This window comes from Triturus cristatus, chromosome 2_1 (assembly GCF_964204655.1).
Source record: "Triturus cristatus chromosome 2_1, aTriCri1.1, whole genome shotgun sequence".
Taxonomy (NCBI): domain Eukaryota; kingdom Metazoa; phylum Chordata; class Amphibia; order Caudata; family Salamandridae; genus Triturus; species Triturus cristatus.
The window spans coordinates 665,720,020-665,739,179 of NC_140581.1; the positions used below are offsets into that span (position 1 = coordinate 665,720,020).

Below are 19,160 nucleotides of genomic sequence, written 5' to 3' on the forward strand. Positions count from 1 at the left end.
GTTGTGCCCTTCAGACCCCTCCCTCCCCACACACAGGCACACTTGGACCACTGATGTGCGCAGACTCGGGTGGCTTCGGCACCCTCCACAAAGGACGGTTGTTGAGCCTACGCTGGGCGGGCACCAGACTTGTTTACACAGACATTAGCAGCAGCACCCTCGTGCACACATCTAGAGGAGCGGCGCTCAGTGGTGCACGCTTGGTCACCATCACCCTTTAGATACACTCGTAGCAGGGGCGCAACTGGAGCCAAATTTCGAGGGGGCTAAGAAAAAATTTCGGGTGGGGGGCTGACTCTTCCAGCAGTAGTTAGGAGTGGAGATGCAGGGGCACTGAGAAGGGGTGAAAAACAGCAAAGCCTCATTCACAAGCAAATGGTCTTTTAAAGACCTGTGAAGTACTCGGGTGCCCAGGAAGCCGTCTCAGTCTGGGTTGCCACACACGACGTGAGGGGATTGGGGCTGAAGCCCTTTGATCCCAATGTGCGTTGCGCGCCTGGCTCGAAGTCATCTGCACTGTCCCTTACTGTTCGTACCCACCCACACCCCTATTTAGACATGTTAACGGGCAATATGTTTCTTATGTGCATACTCGTCTACACCCCTCCGGAGGAAGAGCTTCTAAATGAATCGTTTAAAATACTGGAAGCACTGCTTCGGATGTTTTTCATTTTTTCCGAGTTTTTTTGCTGTTGAAGTTTTATATAGCGCGAACGCGACCCGAAGGTATAACAGCGCTTTACATGGGCACCAGTTGCATTACAGACCCATTCATTTTGAGGCGCGGTGATATTAAATGATTTGCTTAGTTATGATTTGCGTTTCGCTGCGCGAAAGTGAAAGCAAATTTGGCGCGTCTGCTCGCTGCGCGAAAGTGAAAGCAAATTTGGCACGCGCGTTTGGCGGGGGAGGGGGAGCGGACCCTTTGAAGTGCTCCCAAAAAGCGGAGTGCATGGCGGCACCAAGCGCGTGATTGTGCGCGTGCTAGCAATGCAATCCGCTTTTTGGGAGCACTTTGAAATGCCCTTTTACAATAGTCTCGCTTTGCGATCGCTTACGCGATAGCAAGGTGAGACCTAAAAAAAAAAAACAATGGAGCAGGAGCCATGGTGGGGGGGGGACAGCATAAAAAAAGACCGCAGTAGCACAACTGTGGCATTAAGAGGAGGTTGGAGGAAGAATGCTATATTTGAATGTAAGCAGCCAGGGCGCTGAAGCTAAAGACAGACAAACAGTAACAGAGCAGGAAGCTAAGAAAAAAATAGTCCCCACAGAAAAGGTAAAGAACCATAGTGGAATGAGACAGTACTAAGTCCCTGCTCTGTGGTAGGAACAGAAGAGAAAAATGGAGGGACAAAGAGGCAGGACTGACCACTAGCAAGCAAGGCTTTTTATAGGACACTGATGTAGACAAATGAAAAGCAGTGGCAAAAGAGTGCCTAATTTAAGCAGAGAGTGGAATGCGAGCGGTGTGCTGACAGAATGGCTGCCACTCGCATTTTACCAGAAAACACCATTGAAGTACTGCGGCATGAAGGAGGTTTTAACTAAGTCAATTTGTATAATTAAAAAAAGAAAAAACTTCCAGTGAGGCCCAAGGGTATGAGCAGGAATGTGATTACAGTTTAAATGAGTGGCATTTCTGTCAGGAGGATGAGAGCGGCTCGCTAATAAAATGGCAGCTGCCCACCAATCAACAGAAGTCTGCAGCACTTGAATATAAAGGAAGCTACGGAAAGTGCAACCGCAACACAGCCTCGCTGCGGAAGTCAGTAGAAGTCTAACCGCATGTTCCAAGGAGGTAGACATATCCTGAAAGTAGCTTTTACGGGTCCGCCTCTATCTCGCATGTGCGTAATTATGGATATTTTCCTTTCTTAAAACTATTCTGTAACATGTGGGCTTCTTCACCTACTCAAAAAGTTGAGTAAAACAATCATTTCCAATGTTGTTCCCCAATAAGTGAGAGCCAGAAATGCAGTTAAAGCAAAGAAGAGAGGGAATAAATGGTATTTCTTACTTGAGTAGATTTATTTTGAATGTGAGGTGCAAGAGAATTTATGATCTTATTGTACTTTCCAACACAACATTTCTTTACGTCTCGTGCTGCTGTGAACTGTGCTACTTGGAGTGCCACGCTCTTGTCCTGGGCCAAACAGAGAAAATCAGGTCTCTGAAGAACATTGGAGAGTTATAAAGTAGAGACAGGATCTGTAAAGATTGAATAGGCGTGTGTATTTTTCTTTTCAGTAGATATGTTCTTACTTTAGGGATCAGTAATGTTCAAAATGCCTTTTATAGTTAATATAGTGCTGTTCTTTTATACTATTGGTAACATATTTTCTGTTCCATGTATTCTCCACATTGTGTAATCCCTATTGTTAATGCAAAACCTGATTTATTTTTGTTGCCTGGTTTTTGTTAGAAAGGTTTTTGAATGAGTGCATTTTGTAAGAATATGATTTTCATTATGGTGTGCTGCATTGATGGTTATGGTTGTAGCTATATTTATTGGTGTGGAAAACCCCATTTTAAAATGTATGCATTAAATGTTTATTTTGACAGAAAGAAGACAAGAAATCAGTGAGTTTTCCCTCACTCCTCAGTCACATGACATCATTGTTCTTAAATTATCCAGTCATCCCGATGGCAACGTCTTCAGATATGGGTATCTCTGAACTGATAAGAGATTTTTCTCCTTTCACTTCACCATTTCCTTGTGATGTGCACTTGCTTAATTTGAGAACTTTACAAGCAAAGGTAAGTCCAGGAATACCCGTTTTGCTATATTACTTCATGCTACCGTGTATGCAATTTCTTGGAGAGCATTACAGATGGCATGGAATTAATGTTTAATAATTAAGGTTAATGCTGGTATTTGAGTGGTTTATTGGCCCTATGTCAATGTAGATATGAGTGATTATTTCCACAAAGTTCTGCTGAGAAACTCATGTTGGTGTGACTAGATACATTCCATTGTCAAATCAAACTGCTTTCGAATTCTGATTTTCAGTAGTATATATTTCCAACAGCGTGTAAAAACTAGTGTTGTTATTAGGGTTCTGGGGTATCATAAACCATGTAAAAGGCCGAGTGGTTTGTAAATGCCTCCAGAACTTGAGGTGGCAATATAGGACTATAGTACTGATGTTACCAGTAATATAATTTGGATAGTAAATGCTTATTTTTGGGTAGATCATTCGAAAAGGCTATTTTTTCAACCAGCTGAGGCATTTCCACCCCGATGCTGAGCCCTTTTTTTGGTATTTAAGGTATTTTGCACTTAGGCCTCTGTAAAGTTTTTTTTGCCAAATAAGGTGCCTTTGCCAAATTTGCGGCGTTTTTCCCAGCATTATGGGGATTCTACAGGTACCCAGGGTTTGTGGATTCAATTGGAGAGATCAGAGAAAATAACCAAAATATAGTTGAATTTGGGGTTTTTAGGGGAAAAGTGCTCTGCAAAAAAACCTGCTTTTGTTCCTAGAAATCACATCAATGAACGGTCTGCTGTACTAAAATCACCATATTTCCAGCTTTCAGGAATATTCAGAGCTGTATAAAGAAACGTTTGCTACCACAGTTCTGTCATTTTTTTCCCTAACAGGTAGCCAATGTTTCTTATTTTTTGTACTTTCAACCTACTTCCGGTTGTGATGGAAACAGGTGTGAAACCCATGAATGATACCAGAAACCAATACATTTCTGAAAAGTAGACAACATTTTAAATTCAGCAAGGGTTCATGTGTGTAAATCCCTCACGGTTTTCCCAAAGAAAATAACAGGTGAAATAAAAAACAAAATTGAAAATGAGTGGGATAAACAGCCATTTATGACAACGTTATCATCTGTAACTTTTTGTCACAATGGGCAATTGAAAAAATCAATATACAGTTAACGTCAGCTAGACCATTTTGGTTGCGGGGATATATAGGTTTTACAGTTTCTCCAAGAAGATGGTGTACCCAAAGCTAGCGCTGAGCTGCACCTTGCAATGATTTTTCATTGTGTTCTAAGTATAGAGTATTTTATGGTAAAATATAACCAGTGAGAAATGAGTTTGAGGGAAACCTATGTTTTTCTGAAATGTTTCCCAGCTGCTGGGTTTAGGAGCCATGGTCATTTGTACATCTCGGAGTTTGTTGTTATCCCTACAAGCCTGTAACTCAGAGGGCATTTTTACAAAATGTATTTTTTCTTAAAGGCTGGCTTACATTTGGAAGGCACAAATGCAGAGAAATCCAATTGGTACCAAGACACTTACGTTTATCCTATGTTTCCACATGTCTCCCGATACAAATGGTACCCACTTGTGTGGCTGGGCCTTTCACCTGCGACACAGTACACTGCAAACCGCGACCTTGAGGCATCATATTTTACTCAATGGGATCCATGATTTTTTTACAACATGGGAAGCTGAGGATTTTGATCCCTAGCTCAGCCGCCACATAGGAATACCAGCCTTACCCAGACATTTCTGAAAACTAGACAGAAAAGGTTGTAAAAGGTTGTGTGACTTCTGTGGTTGCGGTTCTTGAAAACATCAAACTGTGCCCAAAAAACCCATTATCCTCTCATTCAGTGAGTAAAAATTCTGGAATCTTGACAGGATGCACAAATTTCCTACCACACAGTGTTCCCCTATGTCTCCCAATAAAAATGGTACCTTAGTAGAGTGAGTTGGTGTAGGAAAGTAGGATCTGCTTTCATGGTTACCCTCACTTTTTGCTGGTGTCAGTATGTTGTTTGACTAGTCTGACTGGGATCCTGCTAATCAGGACCCCAGTCGCTGTGCTTCCTCCCTAAATTGACTATGATAAGTACTTCTGTACATCCACAATTGTCTACTGGTGTACCCATGTACGTCCCTAGTATATGGTACTAAGTTACCCAGGGCATAGGTACACCAGGGTTCTCTCCTGGGCTGCAGCATGTATTGACCGTCTGGCCAAGTGGACTTCGCCTAGAAACAAGACTGCATCAAGAAAGACTCCTGATGCTCCTGTTACCGCTGTTCTGCATGTCTTCTTTTTTGTCTGTGTTTGTGCTTCTACCAGTATCTTCAAGAGACCTGTGGGCATCAAGGACACCCAAAGTAATCTCCCTTGGAGTGAAGGAGTCACTCCCCTGCATCTGCGGGCACTGCAACAAAGCTGACTGGTCTGCTACCTCTGACGCCCCACGGACTTCGAAAGGCTCTGCAACACAGGTGATGGTTCTGCAACTCCCTCAAGGCCTTACCTGTCCTCTCTGCAGTTTTGAGGCCAGTATCCCTAGTCGGAACCACTGTGACCAAACCCCTGTGCACCGCGTTGACTTGCCGGTGCCACGACGTGTTGGCTCTGTACTCCAGATATCTTCGGGCTAGAAGAAGCTCCAGCCTCCAGCATCTCTTACTGCCAAGATCAGCGTCCTCACAGCATCCACTGTAACATGGGTCTTCATCTTTGGTGAGCTGCTCGAGGTCCTCTTTCTACTCCTGTGCCTCTGGTCTGTGGGTCCTCTTGAGGGTCTTCTTCTCAAGTTGGCCCCTCTGCTTGCTCGGGCCTGCTTGTGGTGAGTCCCTTGGACCTTGCTGGGTCGAAAGTTGCACCTGTTTCCCTTTCCACACCTGTTGCAGCTGCCAAGGCTTGTTGGTGCTTACACCGGACGCCTACCCCCTGGTTCTCGACTTCCAACGTAGGACAGCTCGTGCACGGCTCCTGGTCTTAATCAGCGTCGCCTGGTCCCCACAGCTACAGCGACAAGGGCACTGACAACTCTTCTGAAGCAGCTGACATCGATGGGCATTGCTCTTCTGTGACTGCTGGTCACCTCCGAGAGGCATAGACTCTGTCCCCTCTGCTTGCAAGTTCTCCCCATCCTTAAACACCATCCATCCCTGACGACACCCCCTCACATCCCCTAAAGTCCCTCTGAGCCTGGCCCCTAACAATTCCTCATCATGTCTAAGTTATCGCCATCCCTGACACCTAAACACCATGATCCTTGAACCCTAAAAGGTCTAACTACCCCTAAACCCTACCCTACCCATCCCTGATCCCCCAAAAAACGTCACTACACCTAAACTTCCCTCATCCCTTACCCCTAAATTCTACCCATCTCTGATCATTAAAAGCTCATCCTACCGCTAAACTCCACCCATTCCTAAACCCTGAAAAAACTCACTAACCGTAAAGTCCACCCATCAAGTGTACTGCCTTAGTACAGACACCGCTGGCCCTCTGCGATGACCTCCAACCTTTCCTTTGCAGAAAGGACCTTAGCGCAAGTGGGTTCTGAGTATCGCTCCCCTGCGCTCGGGCTACAGTAAGCAGTATCTCCAGATCCACTTCCTCAGGGTGTACCCCCACCTCCCCAAAAGCCACCATTTCAGTAGTGGGGCTCCTTGTTTGTTAGGATGCCTTACAGAAAAATTTCAACAAACGTGGGGCATGAATTTCGGAAGCAGGTCTCTGTGATCGTTCCTCCGGACCAAACTCCTTCTAGTCCACCAAATATTGCAATCTTCCTCTTTTAATTCTTAAAGCCAAAATCTTATCTATATCATATTCTTTATCTGAATTCAACTAACTGGTATAGATGTGAAACAAGATGTGTTTTTAGAACAAGGGTTTCAGCAAAGGTACATTTGTTTTCGTAGAGTGGGGCTAAATTACTGTCATAGTAACTGGATTTACAATCTGTTCAATTACAAATGGACCCAAAAAACGTAGGTTGCAATTCGTAATAGATTCTTAGATGCATTTGTGTTTTTTGAGTGACTGCAACTATGTCTTACTCCAATCCTCCTCTGTGCCAAAGCTTAACACCGCAGAGTAATTCAGTCATTCAGTCTGTCCGTCCTCATGAGGATACTAGTTAGTTGACAGATGAGCTTCCATATCTAGTTCTCTTCTTAAAGCAGGCCAGAGTTTTTAAATGAACTGAGATTTTATATCAGTAATCTGAACTTGAAGAAGACTATTTAATAGGATAATGTGTTGTGAGAAAATCTGTGCTAACTCTTTAGGTGTGGGCAGACCAGGCAGAGCTATAAAATTACCCATCTTAGCCAAATGGTCCTCCACTACTAGAATTACTGTGCATCTTGACTCTTTAGCAACTCTACAATAAAATCAGTTGATACTATATGATGGATTGACTTTAAGATACATATTCTGGTGAGAAATTAATCTACATTAATTAAAGCAATGGAAATATCACACAAACCTTTGTAGATTAAATTAATGGTGAATCAACTGGGACTTGGTTTTCACCAGCGCAGTTTATCTTTTCATGACAAAACATCAGCCTTTCCTATTCTTTGGAAATGGTTTATGATTTAGTACAAAGTCGTAGTCTGAAGAAAACAAAGCCCTTCTGAGCTGCTTTAGTGTAAGTGCTTGTGCTGATTTCCAAAACGCAAAATGTCAGTGCTTTCTATACACTGCAGTAGTATATTTGTCCTCTAACAAATAAGTCTCTATTCTTCAGAAGATCTCTTAGTGGCCAAGAGTTCCTTGTCAATGATGGTATAGTTTAACTCTGCTTTTTAAGATCTGTTAGAAAAATAAGCTATTGTGTGAACCTGACCAGTGTTTGAATTTCTTGGAGTTATACCACTTTGTATCACATTATAGGAAGCATCCTTGTCAACAATGTATGGACATTTTACATTAAAATGTTGCACTATTGCTGCTAGTTTTGTTGCGTCTATCTTAATGCTCTCATGTATAATAATGAACCGCAAAAACTCCACAGAAGTGTCGTGAAAATGCTATTTATCTATTTTAGCAAATTGGTGGTATTTTAACCACAGTAATATTGCCATAACATATAATATCTGTAGTCAGAGTAGATCAGAATATCATCTAAATAGACAGTGCAGAGCACATCCAAAAATCGTCTCAATACCTCATGAGTAAAATACTGAAATGACACAGGAATTTTTCTTAGCAGTACCCCTGCGCGTCGGTAGGTGGCATCGGTCGACTCCACGCCCATCATCGTGGTCGCCGAGATGACGTTGCGGTGTCTACTTAGGCACCACACCTACGCGCTGACGTCAGTTCTTTATTTTTACGCGCCAGCCTAGCGCAGATCCTGAGAGAGCTACCCCTTTAGTCACTTTTTGACTAAACTTTTTGAGACATTCTGTCAACTTCTTTTCAAGTCTTCGACTCCTGGTGTTCGAGGGATGTCCCATCGTAGGACCGGCTTTAAGTCTTGCGGGGCCTGTCACAGGCTGATGTCAGTGATGGACCCGCACCTCGGGTGCCTTTGATGTCTGGAGTGCGACCACGACCCAAGGTCGTGCTCCGACTGCTGGGCCATGAAACCTAAGTCTTTTCGGGAGCGGTCCCGAAAGCACTTGGAGGCCCGTCGGTCGACTCTGCACTGCTCCCGGTCTCATTCGAGGCATCGAGACCAGTCGCAGAGCCCCCACACCTCCTCCCATTCCAAACCTTTGAAGTCCTCGGGTAAGTCGAAGCACAAGAAGAAGGCGAAGAAGCACTAGCGCCCTTCACCTTTTCTCCGTCGGTCAGCTGATGACACGGGATCCAGAGCATCGTCGCTCCAAGGCTCCATCTCTGGTGCCTGATTCAGGGAAGACTCTGCACCCATCCCCGTTTCCATGAGCCGGGGCATTCCCTGCCCAACTTCATACATTTTACGAAGCCCTCCACTGTATCTGGGGGCGGCCCAACTCCACTGGCGCACTTTTGGACCTCGTGGGTCCAGGCCTGGATCCAGATCAATGCCGGTTAATCTTACTCGACCTTCCTCAGTGCCGATCCCGACAACAACACCCCCGGCTCTGGCCGTGTCCCTGGCGACGCTGTCTCCTTCAATGAGATGGAGCCGGACCGAGGTCAACTGGCGTCGAGCCTGACGCCGGAGGGTACTTTTGGTCCCCTGTTCATCCCTGGTGTTCTCTAGAGTGGTGATGAGGACTGGGAGGGGTCTTCAGACCCTCTAGCAGACTAGCTTGAAGAGCCAGACAGCAGAGAGGACCTGGGTGACGCCAGTGGTATGGACTCTTCTCCAGACCTTGGTATGCTTTCTCCCCCTACCGTGCCTCCGGAGGAGGGAGCGTACTACGCTGTGGTGGTGCGAATGGCAGCCGAGGCATTGGGCCTAGAGCTCCCTCAGTGGCGGTCAGGACTGACAGAGGTGCTTAAGCCTGCGGCAACCTCCTCTGAACCCCTCCTGTCCTTTAACGATGCCCTCACTGACGTCCTCCTGGGCACCTAGTCCAAGCCCAGGACAGGGGCTCCTGTGGAAAGGACGATTGCCTGATGCCACCGCCCAGCCCCCGACAACCCAGTTTTCCTCATCCAACACCCTTCCCCCGAGAGCTTGGTGGTTGAAGCCTCTTCTTCCAAGGGCGCATTCCCTTCTGCTCCCCCAGACAGGGAATCCAAGAAGCTGAATCATCTTGGGAAGTGCATGTTCTCTTCCTTCATCCATGAATACTGCATGCCTCTTGGGCTGTTACTCCTGTACATTCTGGGATACGGTTGCACAAGTGCTGCCTCCGTGCCTGTAGGAGACCCAGGCCATTCTCTCCCAAGCGGTGACAGATGGGAGGGACGCAACTAAATTCACGATTCGATGTGGACTCGATGTGGACTCGATACCACTGACTCACACCCTTCGGCACTACGCCTGGTTAATGATGGCTGGCTTTTCGGGGGATGAGCAGTCAACCTTGTTGGACATGCCCTTCGAAGGCTGTCTCCTCTTTGGTGACAAGGCAGACTCTGCCGTAGAGCGCTTCAAGGATTCTCGAGCTACAGCCCGATCCTTTGGCCTCCCTGCATCTTCCCGCCCACCCCAGTTCACGCAAGCTGCCCAGCCTCTGCATGGCTGCAAAAGTGGGATCCTGCAACCTCGCGAGTTTGGGAGCCAGCAGGAGGGCCAGTCTACCCTAACCCCGCCCCTCCCTGCAGCAGCCTCCAAACCCTCCTAGTCTGACCCATCTGATAGAGACTACTAGCCGCAGATTCCTTCACGTAGAATTATCCCCAGGCGTGAGACTGGATCCGGAAACTTTTTGCCACAGCATCCCTGCGCGCCGGGGGTGCGGGGCGACATCATGCGACTCCGCCCAGGCATTGTCTGCGTACGTGACGTCAGCGAGGTCACATAAGACCCTCCCCAGAGCACCCACGTCAGTTTTTTCCTTTTACGCGCGCAACGCGGATCCGTTCCTTGCTGCAAGCCTGTTAAGGCCCTCCTTTCTTCCATTCTTTTTTGGTGTGAGCAGTGTGCGAATGCCTTAGGGCTTTAAAACTTGCACGTTTTGTGGGCGTCTTATGTCGGCGACGGACCCTCACTTCGTTTGCATGTGGTGTTTGGGGGAGGATCACGGCACCTCAGATTGTGTGGCGTGCCAAAAGTTGAAGCCCAAGTCGCAGCGCGAGCGCCGCATAAAGCTTCTCTTGACACGTTTCTCCAGGTCGACGTCCTCCCCTCGGACGGCTTCAGGTCTGGCCGTGGTCCTCGCCTTTCTCCGATGTCATGTGAGCGTCGCTCCCCGGTGGGTAAGTGTCGCAGTTCGTCCCCGGGGGCTGGTTCTCGGCCTACCAGGAGCGTGGACTCTCTGCGGGTGATGCGGCCCCGCGTGTCGTCCTATCCACGGTTTCCCGGTGTTGGGGCATCGAGAGACCAGATGGAGACTTACGCGGCGGCTTTGCAGGCCTCGCTGGTGTCTCCTCCCCCTTGACTGGGCATCGGCGGATCCCTCGCCTCGAGCAGGGCCCTCCGCTGCGCCGCCGGTGGCTCCTGCCCCAGCGCCGACTGGGTCAGATCCAGGCTTGGAGGATGTGGTGCTGTTGGGGTGTGGCTCCTCTGGGGCACCTCTTTCAGGCCACGGCGTCTCTGCCTCGCCGCAAACCCCTGCGGGGGTCCCTGTGGTGTCACCGGGGCTCGGGTCGCATCCCAGAGTCCCTCTCGGTCCCTTGGCAGGGTGGTCCTGTCTAAGGCCGAGGTGACGCCGCTACGGCGCCGGCAGCAGCTGGACCGTGCGGAGCCACAGGGGTCAGTGGCCCCTCCTCGTCCCGCTCCGGGTCGAGGGCAGACCCCTCGTCCCTCTCCGGGGCGCCTCTCGTACCGCCTCAGAGGCGGTTGCCTCGTTGGAGGGCGAGTCAGAGGTTGTATCGTCCCTCGTACCGCCACAGGGGTTGCCGGGTGACCTTCGCCTCCTTCTGGGCCGCGGAGGGCTTCGGGCCCCTTCCTTGGGCCCATCCCATTCCCCAACGCAGGTGGTTGCCTCGTCGGGGGTCGGGCCGGTGCCGCTCCGGGGCCAGTGCGGCTCCAGCTCTACTCCGGTCTCCGGTACGGGGTGACTTGGAGGTCCCTTGCCCGTCGATGCCGGATTGCGCCGGTGTCCTACCTCAAGCGGCAGACTCCACGGCTCCGCAGAGGGGTCTTACGGCGGATATCGTCTTTGGATGTTCCTTCTCCTCCGGAGGCAGGCTGCATTTTGGTGTCGCCCTCCCCGGAGACTGGTCGCCGTGTGGTGTCTTATTCACCGGCATCGAAGGGTGGCTCCCCGCCCTTTCGGGGGCAGGGGTGTCTGTCGGAGGGGCGGCAGGTCCCTCATTCTTCGGCACCTCCTGACTTCCAGGACAGGCCCTTGCCTGCCCCGCTTGGCCTCGTGTATGGCCGCCTTAGTTTGCAGCTGTCGCCCACGGAGGTGTTGCTTTCTCCACCACGTGGCCCTATGGATGCGGGTGCGGCCTTCTCTCAGGTGGTGTCCACGGCTGTGGGCATCCTACGCATGGATGACCCGGTGGCTCACTTTCCGGCGGACCATCTGTTGGAGGTCCTCCACCAGGGCTCTGGTGAGAGGGAAATCTTGCTTCCCTTTGAAGGTTTGCTCCTTTCTGCCTTGACAGGGGCTTGGAGGCGTCCTGCCTCCGGGGACCTGGTGCCTCCGCATCTTCTCCATCGGCACCTTCCGACGCCGCGTGACCCGGCGTGCCTGTCCATTCACCCCTCAGCTGTCAGTCCCCTTCTGCGGACTGCTTTTCCCTCCCTGCAGCCCCTGTTAGCTTTGTCGTCCAGGGAGGCCTGCTGGCTGGACACTTGGGGACGCAACATTTTTGCCTCGACCAGCGCGCCCCTGCGGGCCCTTAACACCTTGTGTGTGCTGGCTAGGGCCTCCTCTTGTTTGTTGGACTCGGCTGAGTCTCTGGGGTCTGCAGCGTCCCAGGAGTCTGCTCAAGTGGATTTGTGGCACCATGCGTTGGATGACCGGGAGCTTGCGGCGTTTATTCTCCACTCCGCTCTGGACGTCTATGAGGCGCTGGGCCGGGCCATGGCTTCCTCAGTTGCTCTCCGTCGCCATGCTTGGCTTCGGGACGGCGTCTTCCCCGAAAATATTCGGGAGAGGCTCATTGATTTCCCATTTGATGGCAGTCTATTATTTCATACCCCGGCCGACTCCGCCATCCAGATCTTTGCAGGGCTCTGTCCTCCCCCTCCTCAGTGACTTCTGAGTTAGGGTTGCCTTTAGATCTTCTTAGGTCGGTGGTTATGGTTGTGGAGTATGTTTTTCTGGCCGATTACGTCCTTCCTTGGAACTTTGGCATTGTTGGCTGCTGGACGGCCCCTTGTTGTTGTTGTTGTTGTGTGTGAAGCTCTGCAGGAGTTGTTGCGACTTGGCCTTCTGCTTTGCTTAGGCTGCTGTCAAGCCTGTGGCGGGATGTTCCCCCCCCCCCCCCCCCCGTGGTTCTTTTGTTCTTCCTCTGCTGCGGAAGTTCTTCCAAAGAGGGTTCCCATATATTGGGATTTCACGTGCCCTATGTGGGGTTATGGTAGCTGTCATATGGCTTGAGCTCTGCTGGAAGGTTCTTGTCGCCTTCGGATACCTGTTCTCCTTGGTGTTACGTAGGTTGCTTTTGCTTCCTGAGGTTTGTGCGCGGCCACTCGTGGTGGTGGCCCGGGCCTCTCCTCCTCTCCCTGCTTCCGTTCTGCGGTCTGGGATGTCCCTTGCCAGGCGTTGCCTATTTTGTCTTCCTGGGGCCTCGGGCTGTTCTTCTTGCTTCTGGCCTTGACGGCTGGCATTGTTCTGGCTGACAGGCTGCTCTGCATCTGGAGTGGGCTCGCCTTCTTCGTCCTAGTTTCCTTGGGCTCTCTAGGCTTCTTCTTCTTCTTCTCCGTCTTCCTGTTTTGGCATTTGACGGAAGCTATGCTGCCTTGTGGGGGAGTGAGGTGCTTCGGCCTCTCAGCCCTTGCCCTTGGTTCCTCTGCTGTGAGTGTACGAGCCTCTCCAGCCTTCTTTCCCTCCTACATCCCCTTGGGGTCGGTGGAGTTCTGCTTGTGGGGGTTCCATTGGCCTGGCAGGGGCGAGATTCTACCTGGTCCACAGATCTGGTCCCCTGTGAGGCCCTCTGTTCTGCATTGGCTGGTAGGGTCCTTTAGTTCTGCTTGTGGGGGTTCCATTGGCCTGGCAGGGGCGAGATTCTACCTGGTCCACAGATCTGGTCCCCTGTGAGGCCCTCTGTTCTGCATTGGCTGGTAGGGTCCTTTCGCAGACCCTCCTTCCCAGGGGGTACGCTAGGGTATCAATTCTACGTGAAGGAATCTGCGGCTAGTAGTCTCTATCAGATGTACGAGTTACTTACCTTCAGTAACGATGTATCTGGTAGCGACGATTCTAGCTGCAGATTCCTTCACGGCCCGCCCTTCCTCCCCTATTCTGCGGGGACCCTTGGGTTGGTCTTCGGTGCTTGCCTCCCGGTGGGGGGCTGTGTTTCCTGTGAGTGCCTTCCTTGTTCTTGACGGGTGGCTCCGTCTGGGGGGCGGTTCCTTCCTCCCTTGGTTCTTTGGAGGATGGGGGTTTCAGTGCGCTGGTGCCCTGATGCTCTGGCTACTCCAGGTTTAGGAGGGGGCTTGCTTCTATCCTTGTCCTCCATCCCCCTCCCTTCCTTCCATTGCTGTACTCTGGTTGAAGGGTCCTCTGGCCATATCTTGCCCTTGTCCTTGTGGGTGATTGCCCTCTAGGTTGGGGTAGCTTGGTGGTTTGTTGTCCCTGGCCGTCTTGGGACTGGTCTCCTTCCTTGCACAGGATGAGGGGGGTGGGCTTCCCACGTGTGCCATGACTTTTATGCCTGTTCTTACCTTCGGGGCACAGGGATGGGAGGTTGTCTATGTGCGGGCAGGGTGGCTGCGCAGGTTTCTGCTTGTTCATCTTTCTTCTTTCCCTGCCCTTGGGATCTGCGGTGTTGGCGCTACCCTGTTGGTGTTGTTAGTCACTGTTTCTTTCCAACTTTTCTGCACAGTTTTTTTATCTGGTGATTCCGCGTTGTGGTGCGGAAAAGTTCTCCGAAGAAAACTGACGTGGGCTGGTCTTATGTGACCTCGCTGACGTCACGTACGCGGACGACGCCTGGGCGGAGTCGTGTGATGTCGCCCCGCCCCCAGCGCGCAGGGATGCTGTGGCAAAAAGTTTCTGGATCCAGTCTCACGCCTGGGGATAATTCTACGTGAAGGAATTTGTGGCTAGAATCGTCTCCACCAGATACATCGTTACCGAAGGTAAGTAACTCGTACTTCAGTGCCATCGACGGCCAGTGGGTGGCAGGATTTGCCATCACCTCCCCCACTGGCAATCCATCAGGTCGAACGAGTGGGTTTTGCAGATAGTCTGGAGAGGCTACTCCCTCCCCTTCGATACTACCCCTCCCTCCATGCCATCGTCTTTCAAGGGCCTGCGTCCTATCTTAGACCTCAGGGCCCTCAACCGCTTCCTCCTGAAGTAGAAGTTTAAAATGCTCATGTTGGCTCAGGTCCTGTCTGCCCTCGACCCTGGAGACTGGATGGTAGCATTGGACTTGCAGGACGCTTATTTTCACCCCCCCGTCCTGCCAGCCCACAAGCTTTACCTACGGTTCACGGTAAGTCACAAGCATTTTCAGTTCACCGTGCTCCCCTTCGGCCTTACCAGTGCCTCTCGGGTGTTCAAGAAAGTGATGACGGTGGTCGCAGCTCATCTCCGCAGATCGGGGGTTCCAGTCTTCCCCTATCTCGCCAACTGGCTGTTGAGGGTGGGCTCGCCCCAGGCGGTGGTCCTTCACCTCCAGACTACGGCAGACCTTCTGCATTCGCTGGGGTTCACTATCAACGTGCCAAAGTCACACCTGGCTCCCTCTCAGTCGCTCCTTTTCATTGGAGCTGTTCTGGACACAGTGCAGTTTTGGGCTTATCCACCCAAGCAGCGAGTCAGGGATATTCAGGCTATACCACCACTGTTCCAGCCTCTATCCCTGATTTTATTGAGAATGACTCTGAGGCTGCTGGGCCTCATGGCCTCCTGCATCCTGCTGGCAGATCAAGCCAGATGGCATATGCATGCTCTGCAGTGGGACCTGAAGTTCTAATGGGCGCAGCACCAGAGGAATCTTTCCGACTACATCCAGATTTCGGAGGAGACTGCACAACAACTGCAGTGGTGGTTAACAAACCAGGATTGGGTCAGAGGGATCATGAGTAGTGTCTCCACTCAGAAGTGGTGCAAGGTCTCTTTCAGCAGTGGCGAGAGCCTTGGTTAGATCTGTTCGCCACCGAAGAGATCTCGCAATGTCCGCACTTTTGTGCGTTGGAGTTTCCAAGGTAGGACTCGTTTGGCGACGCTTTTTGTCGTGAGTGGAGCTGCAGCCTCCTGTACGCCTTTCTGCCCCGAGTGTTGAAGAAGATCAAGCGCAACCTGGCCCATGTCACTCTGTGGCTCCGGATTGGGCACGGAGAGTCTGGTATCCCAAGCTGCTACACATGACCATCGATCCACCGATCCGACTGCCTCTTCGGGAGGATCTTCTGTTGTAGCAGCAGGGGACGGTCCTCCACCCGAACCTGTCCAGCCTCCACCTCTTTGCGTGGAGATTGAGTGGCGGCAGTTGACGTCGTTTGACCTGCCTCCTGAAATCTATGATGTTATCTTGGCAGCCAGGCATCCCTCCACTAAGACGGTATCCGCCTACAGATGGAACAAGTGCGTGGCATGGTGCACAGCAAAGGCTGTGGATCCCCCTTCCGCCCCACTTTCTGAGGTCCTCTTGTTCCTCCTTTCTTTGGCCCAGCAGGGCTCTGCTCTGGGTACTCCCAAGGGCTACCTCTCGGCCATTTCAGCCTTTCCTAGGCTTCCCGATCAGCCTTCTCTTTTCAAGTCTTCTTTGGTAAATCGCTTCCTTAAAGGCATCACTCATCTTTTTCCTTCTGTTCCCATCGTAATGCCCCAGTGGGACTTGAACTTGGTTCTTACATATCTTATGTGTGCCACTTTTGAGCCACTGCATACCTTTCCTCTCAGGCTTCTAACCTTAAAAACTGCCTTTCTGGTGGCCATCACCTCTGCGCGCAGGGTGAGTGAGCTCCAAGCACTTTCTTCTAAGCCTCCTTTTCTGACTGTTCATCCTGACAAGGTTGTCCTATGAACTCTTCTTTCCTTCCTTCCCAAAGTGGTTACTCCTTTCCATATTGGACAGACCATTACTTTGCCAACTTCTTTCCGCCTCCGCATCCTTCCAAAGAAGAAGAGAGGCTCCACTGTCTGGATCCAAATCATGCGCTTTCCTTTTACTTGGATCGCACAAAACAATTCCGGGTGGATGACCAGCTCTTTGTTGGCTACGTGGGCACCAAAAAAGGTCAGTCCGTGCACAAACAGACCATTTCTAGATGGGTCGTTTTGTGCATTAAAGCTTGGTATTCCTTGGCAAAAAAGGAGCCTCCAGTGGGGTTGCGCACTCAATCCACCAGGCAATGGTATCTACCACTGCTTTAGGACATGGCGTCCCCCATTTTTTTAAAATATCTTTTTTATTGGCATTTATAAATATAGTGGGAAGATAATCAGCACAGTTACTGAAGTATAGCAAGAGCACGTTCACTACAGCACGTTTGGATTACAGCTAGGATAATATTTCAGGCGCATCCTGCAAGGCAATGTTAGGTTTTAAGCTCAGTATCGCATACACATAAAATAATACTGGAGGCAAGAATTCCTGACGGATACAAGCATCTTCGTAACAGTCAATTGTTATTAACTCCGATTCAGTGGGGAGTTGGTGAGCATTTATTTTTGTATCTTGTCGTCATGGAGTCCCCCTTAGTGACATCTGTCAGGCAGCTACTTGGGCATCGCTGCGCACGTTCACTAGACACTACTTCCTGGACAGCCAAGTCCAGAGAGACGGTTTCTTTGGTTGTTCTGTTCTCCAGGTCTACCTGGTGTGAACTTAGTTTGCAGACCCACCTCCAGGGTTGGTATTGCTGGGGTATCTATTCTAAGGTAAGGAATTAATATCTAACTGTTGCTTTCAGATGAATAAGTTACTTACATTCAGTAACGATATATCTGTAAGAAACATAGGATAGTTATAGATTCCTTACCACCCCACCCATCCTCCCCATTCTGCGAACTGACTTCTAGGGTTAAGGACTTCCTTTCAGGGCCCTAGTTGTGTGCACCAGTGGTCAGTGTCTTGCATGGCTCTGAGCTTCTGGCGTGGAAAGTTGTGTACAGAACTTACGTCAGCGCGCAAGGGCGGCATCTATGTAGCTACCACAACGTCATCCCGGTGACCATGACGTCAATGACGAACGCGGAGTCGACTGACGCCATCTTCCGACGCGCAGGGGTACTGCTGACAAAAATCTTTCTGGATCCAGTCTGATGCCTGGGGGTAATTCTAAGGTAAGGAATCTATAACTAACTGGGATTTATACTTTGGCGGATGGGATTTCGTAGCCCATCCGTCAACATCTAAATAGGACCCCAAGTCTGGAAACCCGCAGGATTGAAATACTCCTTTGGCCTCCTTAGAGAAGGCTTGTCTGGGAGCTGGACATCTAAAAGGAAGGATCTGTGGGACACATTTTTCTATTCTTGCCTAATCAGCGGCCACAAGATAGACAAAGAAAGTCACCCTGGTCAAAGAAGTGCCCCAACACCTTAACTTCATGAGAAGTGTGAGCGTTCATCATTCTGATCTTGTGACGTTTTGAAAGTCCTGAAGCCTCTTTATCAGCCCAAAAGGGGCCAGCCAACAGTCTGTTTTCACATGATCAACATGCAGTCCAGTTCTGCTGACTGGAGGATGTCATTCTGATTCAGAAATGGAATGACTGATCTGTCTCACCCTATAGTTCCAGAGATATCACTGGTTGAAGCAGCGGTCAAGCCAAACCCCTAACTTACCAGTTCCTAGTGGGTTTCTGTTCTTCCTGAATATATTGAAGGCATTAAGCAGATTTTAACACTTCTGTGGGTCGGCTACTATTTCCACTTGAATCATTAATAAAATGCTAGGACCCTGGTCACAAGTATCTGAACCTTTCCCTCAATCCTTCCCACACCCACTTGACAATGGTGATTAGATAACAGGTCTCCAGAAAAGCAACTACTATGAGTACCTAAGCCTTTGGATAACATTTTGTGGGTGGGATCCTAGTTGTTTGAGTGCTAGGTTTTAGAATGTTTCCTTTTTATGAGTACCACTTTCTGTTCTGGCAAACTACTGATTTTGAGACTAACAAATGTGTCATGTGGTTATTACGGTTTAATGGGGATTCTGACTTGGAGGCATTCAGTCCTATTTCCAAAGAAGGTAGGGTTTTCCCATTTCCACCTCTGCTACAAGAGGGATAGGGGTTCAGAGCCTTGAATATGTACCTCTTGCTCACCTTTACATCCCTTATGTGGTAGCCTACCTTTTAACAGACCTGAATGCTTCTGAAGACCCCTACATCCACCTAAATCAAGCCTTATACAAAAATGCCACACACAGGCCCAATGATAACCAAAATGTACAGCCTAGCAGCAGGTAGATTTCATAATATTTGGGGTCTTAGACTCCAGAAGGTGCAGTCATATCTTATTTTAAGAACTGAACATACTTACCTGTTGAATATAATCCTTTTATTTTTTATAAATTAAAGCTCTGACAAAATGCTGATATTTTTTCGGGTCATCTATTGTTTCAGACTGAATCTTAGTTTTTAGCTCTTTATCCCTTAGAATGAGCTTCTACTGCTCATTCTTTACCTGAGAGAGTCAAGGTCTTAAAGAGATTAACTTGGCTATCTAATTTCTTGAGCATCACTCCTGTGAATCTGCTCTTAGAGGTAGATGATGGGAGACTCCCACAGTTCATTAGAGACACTATAGTGAT

At 49.7% G+C, this 19,160-nt stretch overlaps 1 protein-coding gene across 2 annotated transcripts in view; it reads left to right on the forward strand.

The window, feature by feature from the left end:
- MAN2A1 (mannosidase alpha class 2A member 1) overlaps positions 1-19,160 on the forward strand; it is a 1,157,125-nt gene that overhangs the window by 1,060,581 nt on the left and 77,384 nt on the right. For both annotated transcript variants that reach the window (XM_085632583.1, XM_085632582.1), the window contains one exon: positions 2,566-2,760. In XM_085632583.1, coding sequence (XP_085488709.1) covers positions 2,566-2,760 — 195 coding nt within the window. The remainder of the gene's footprint in view (positions 1-2,565; positions 2,761-19,160) is intronic.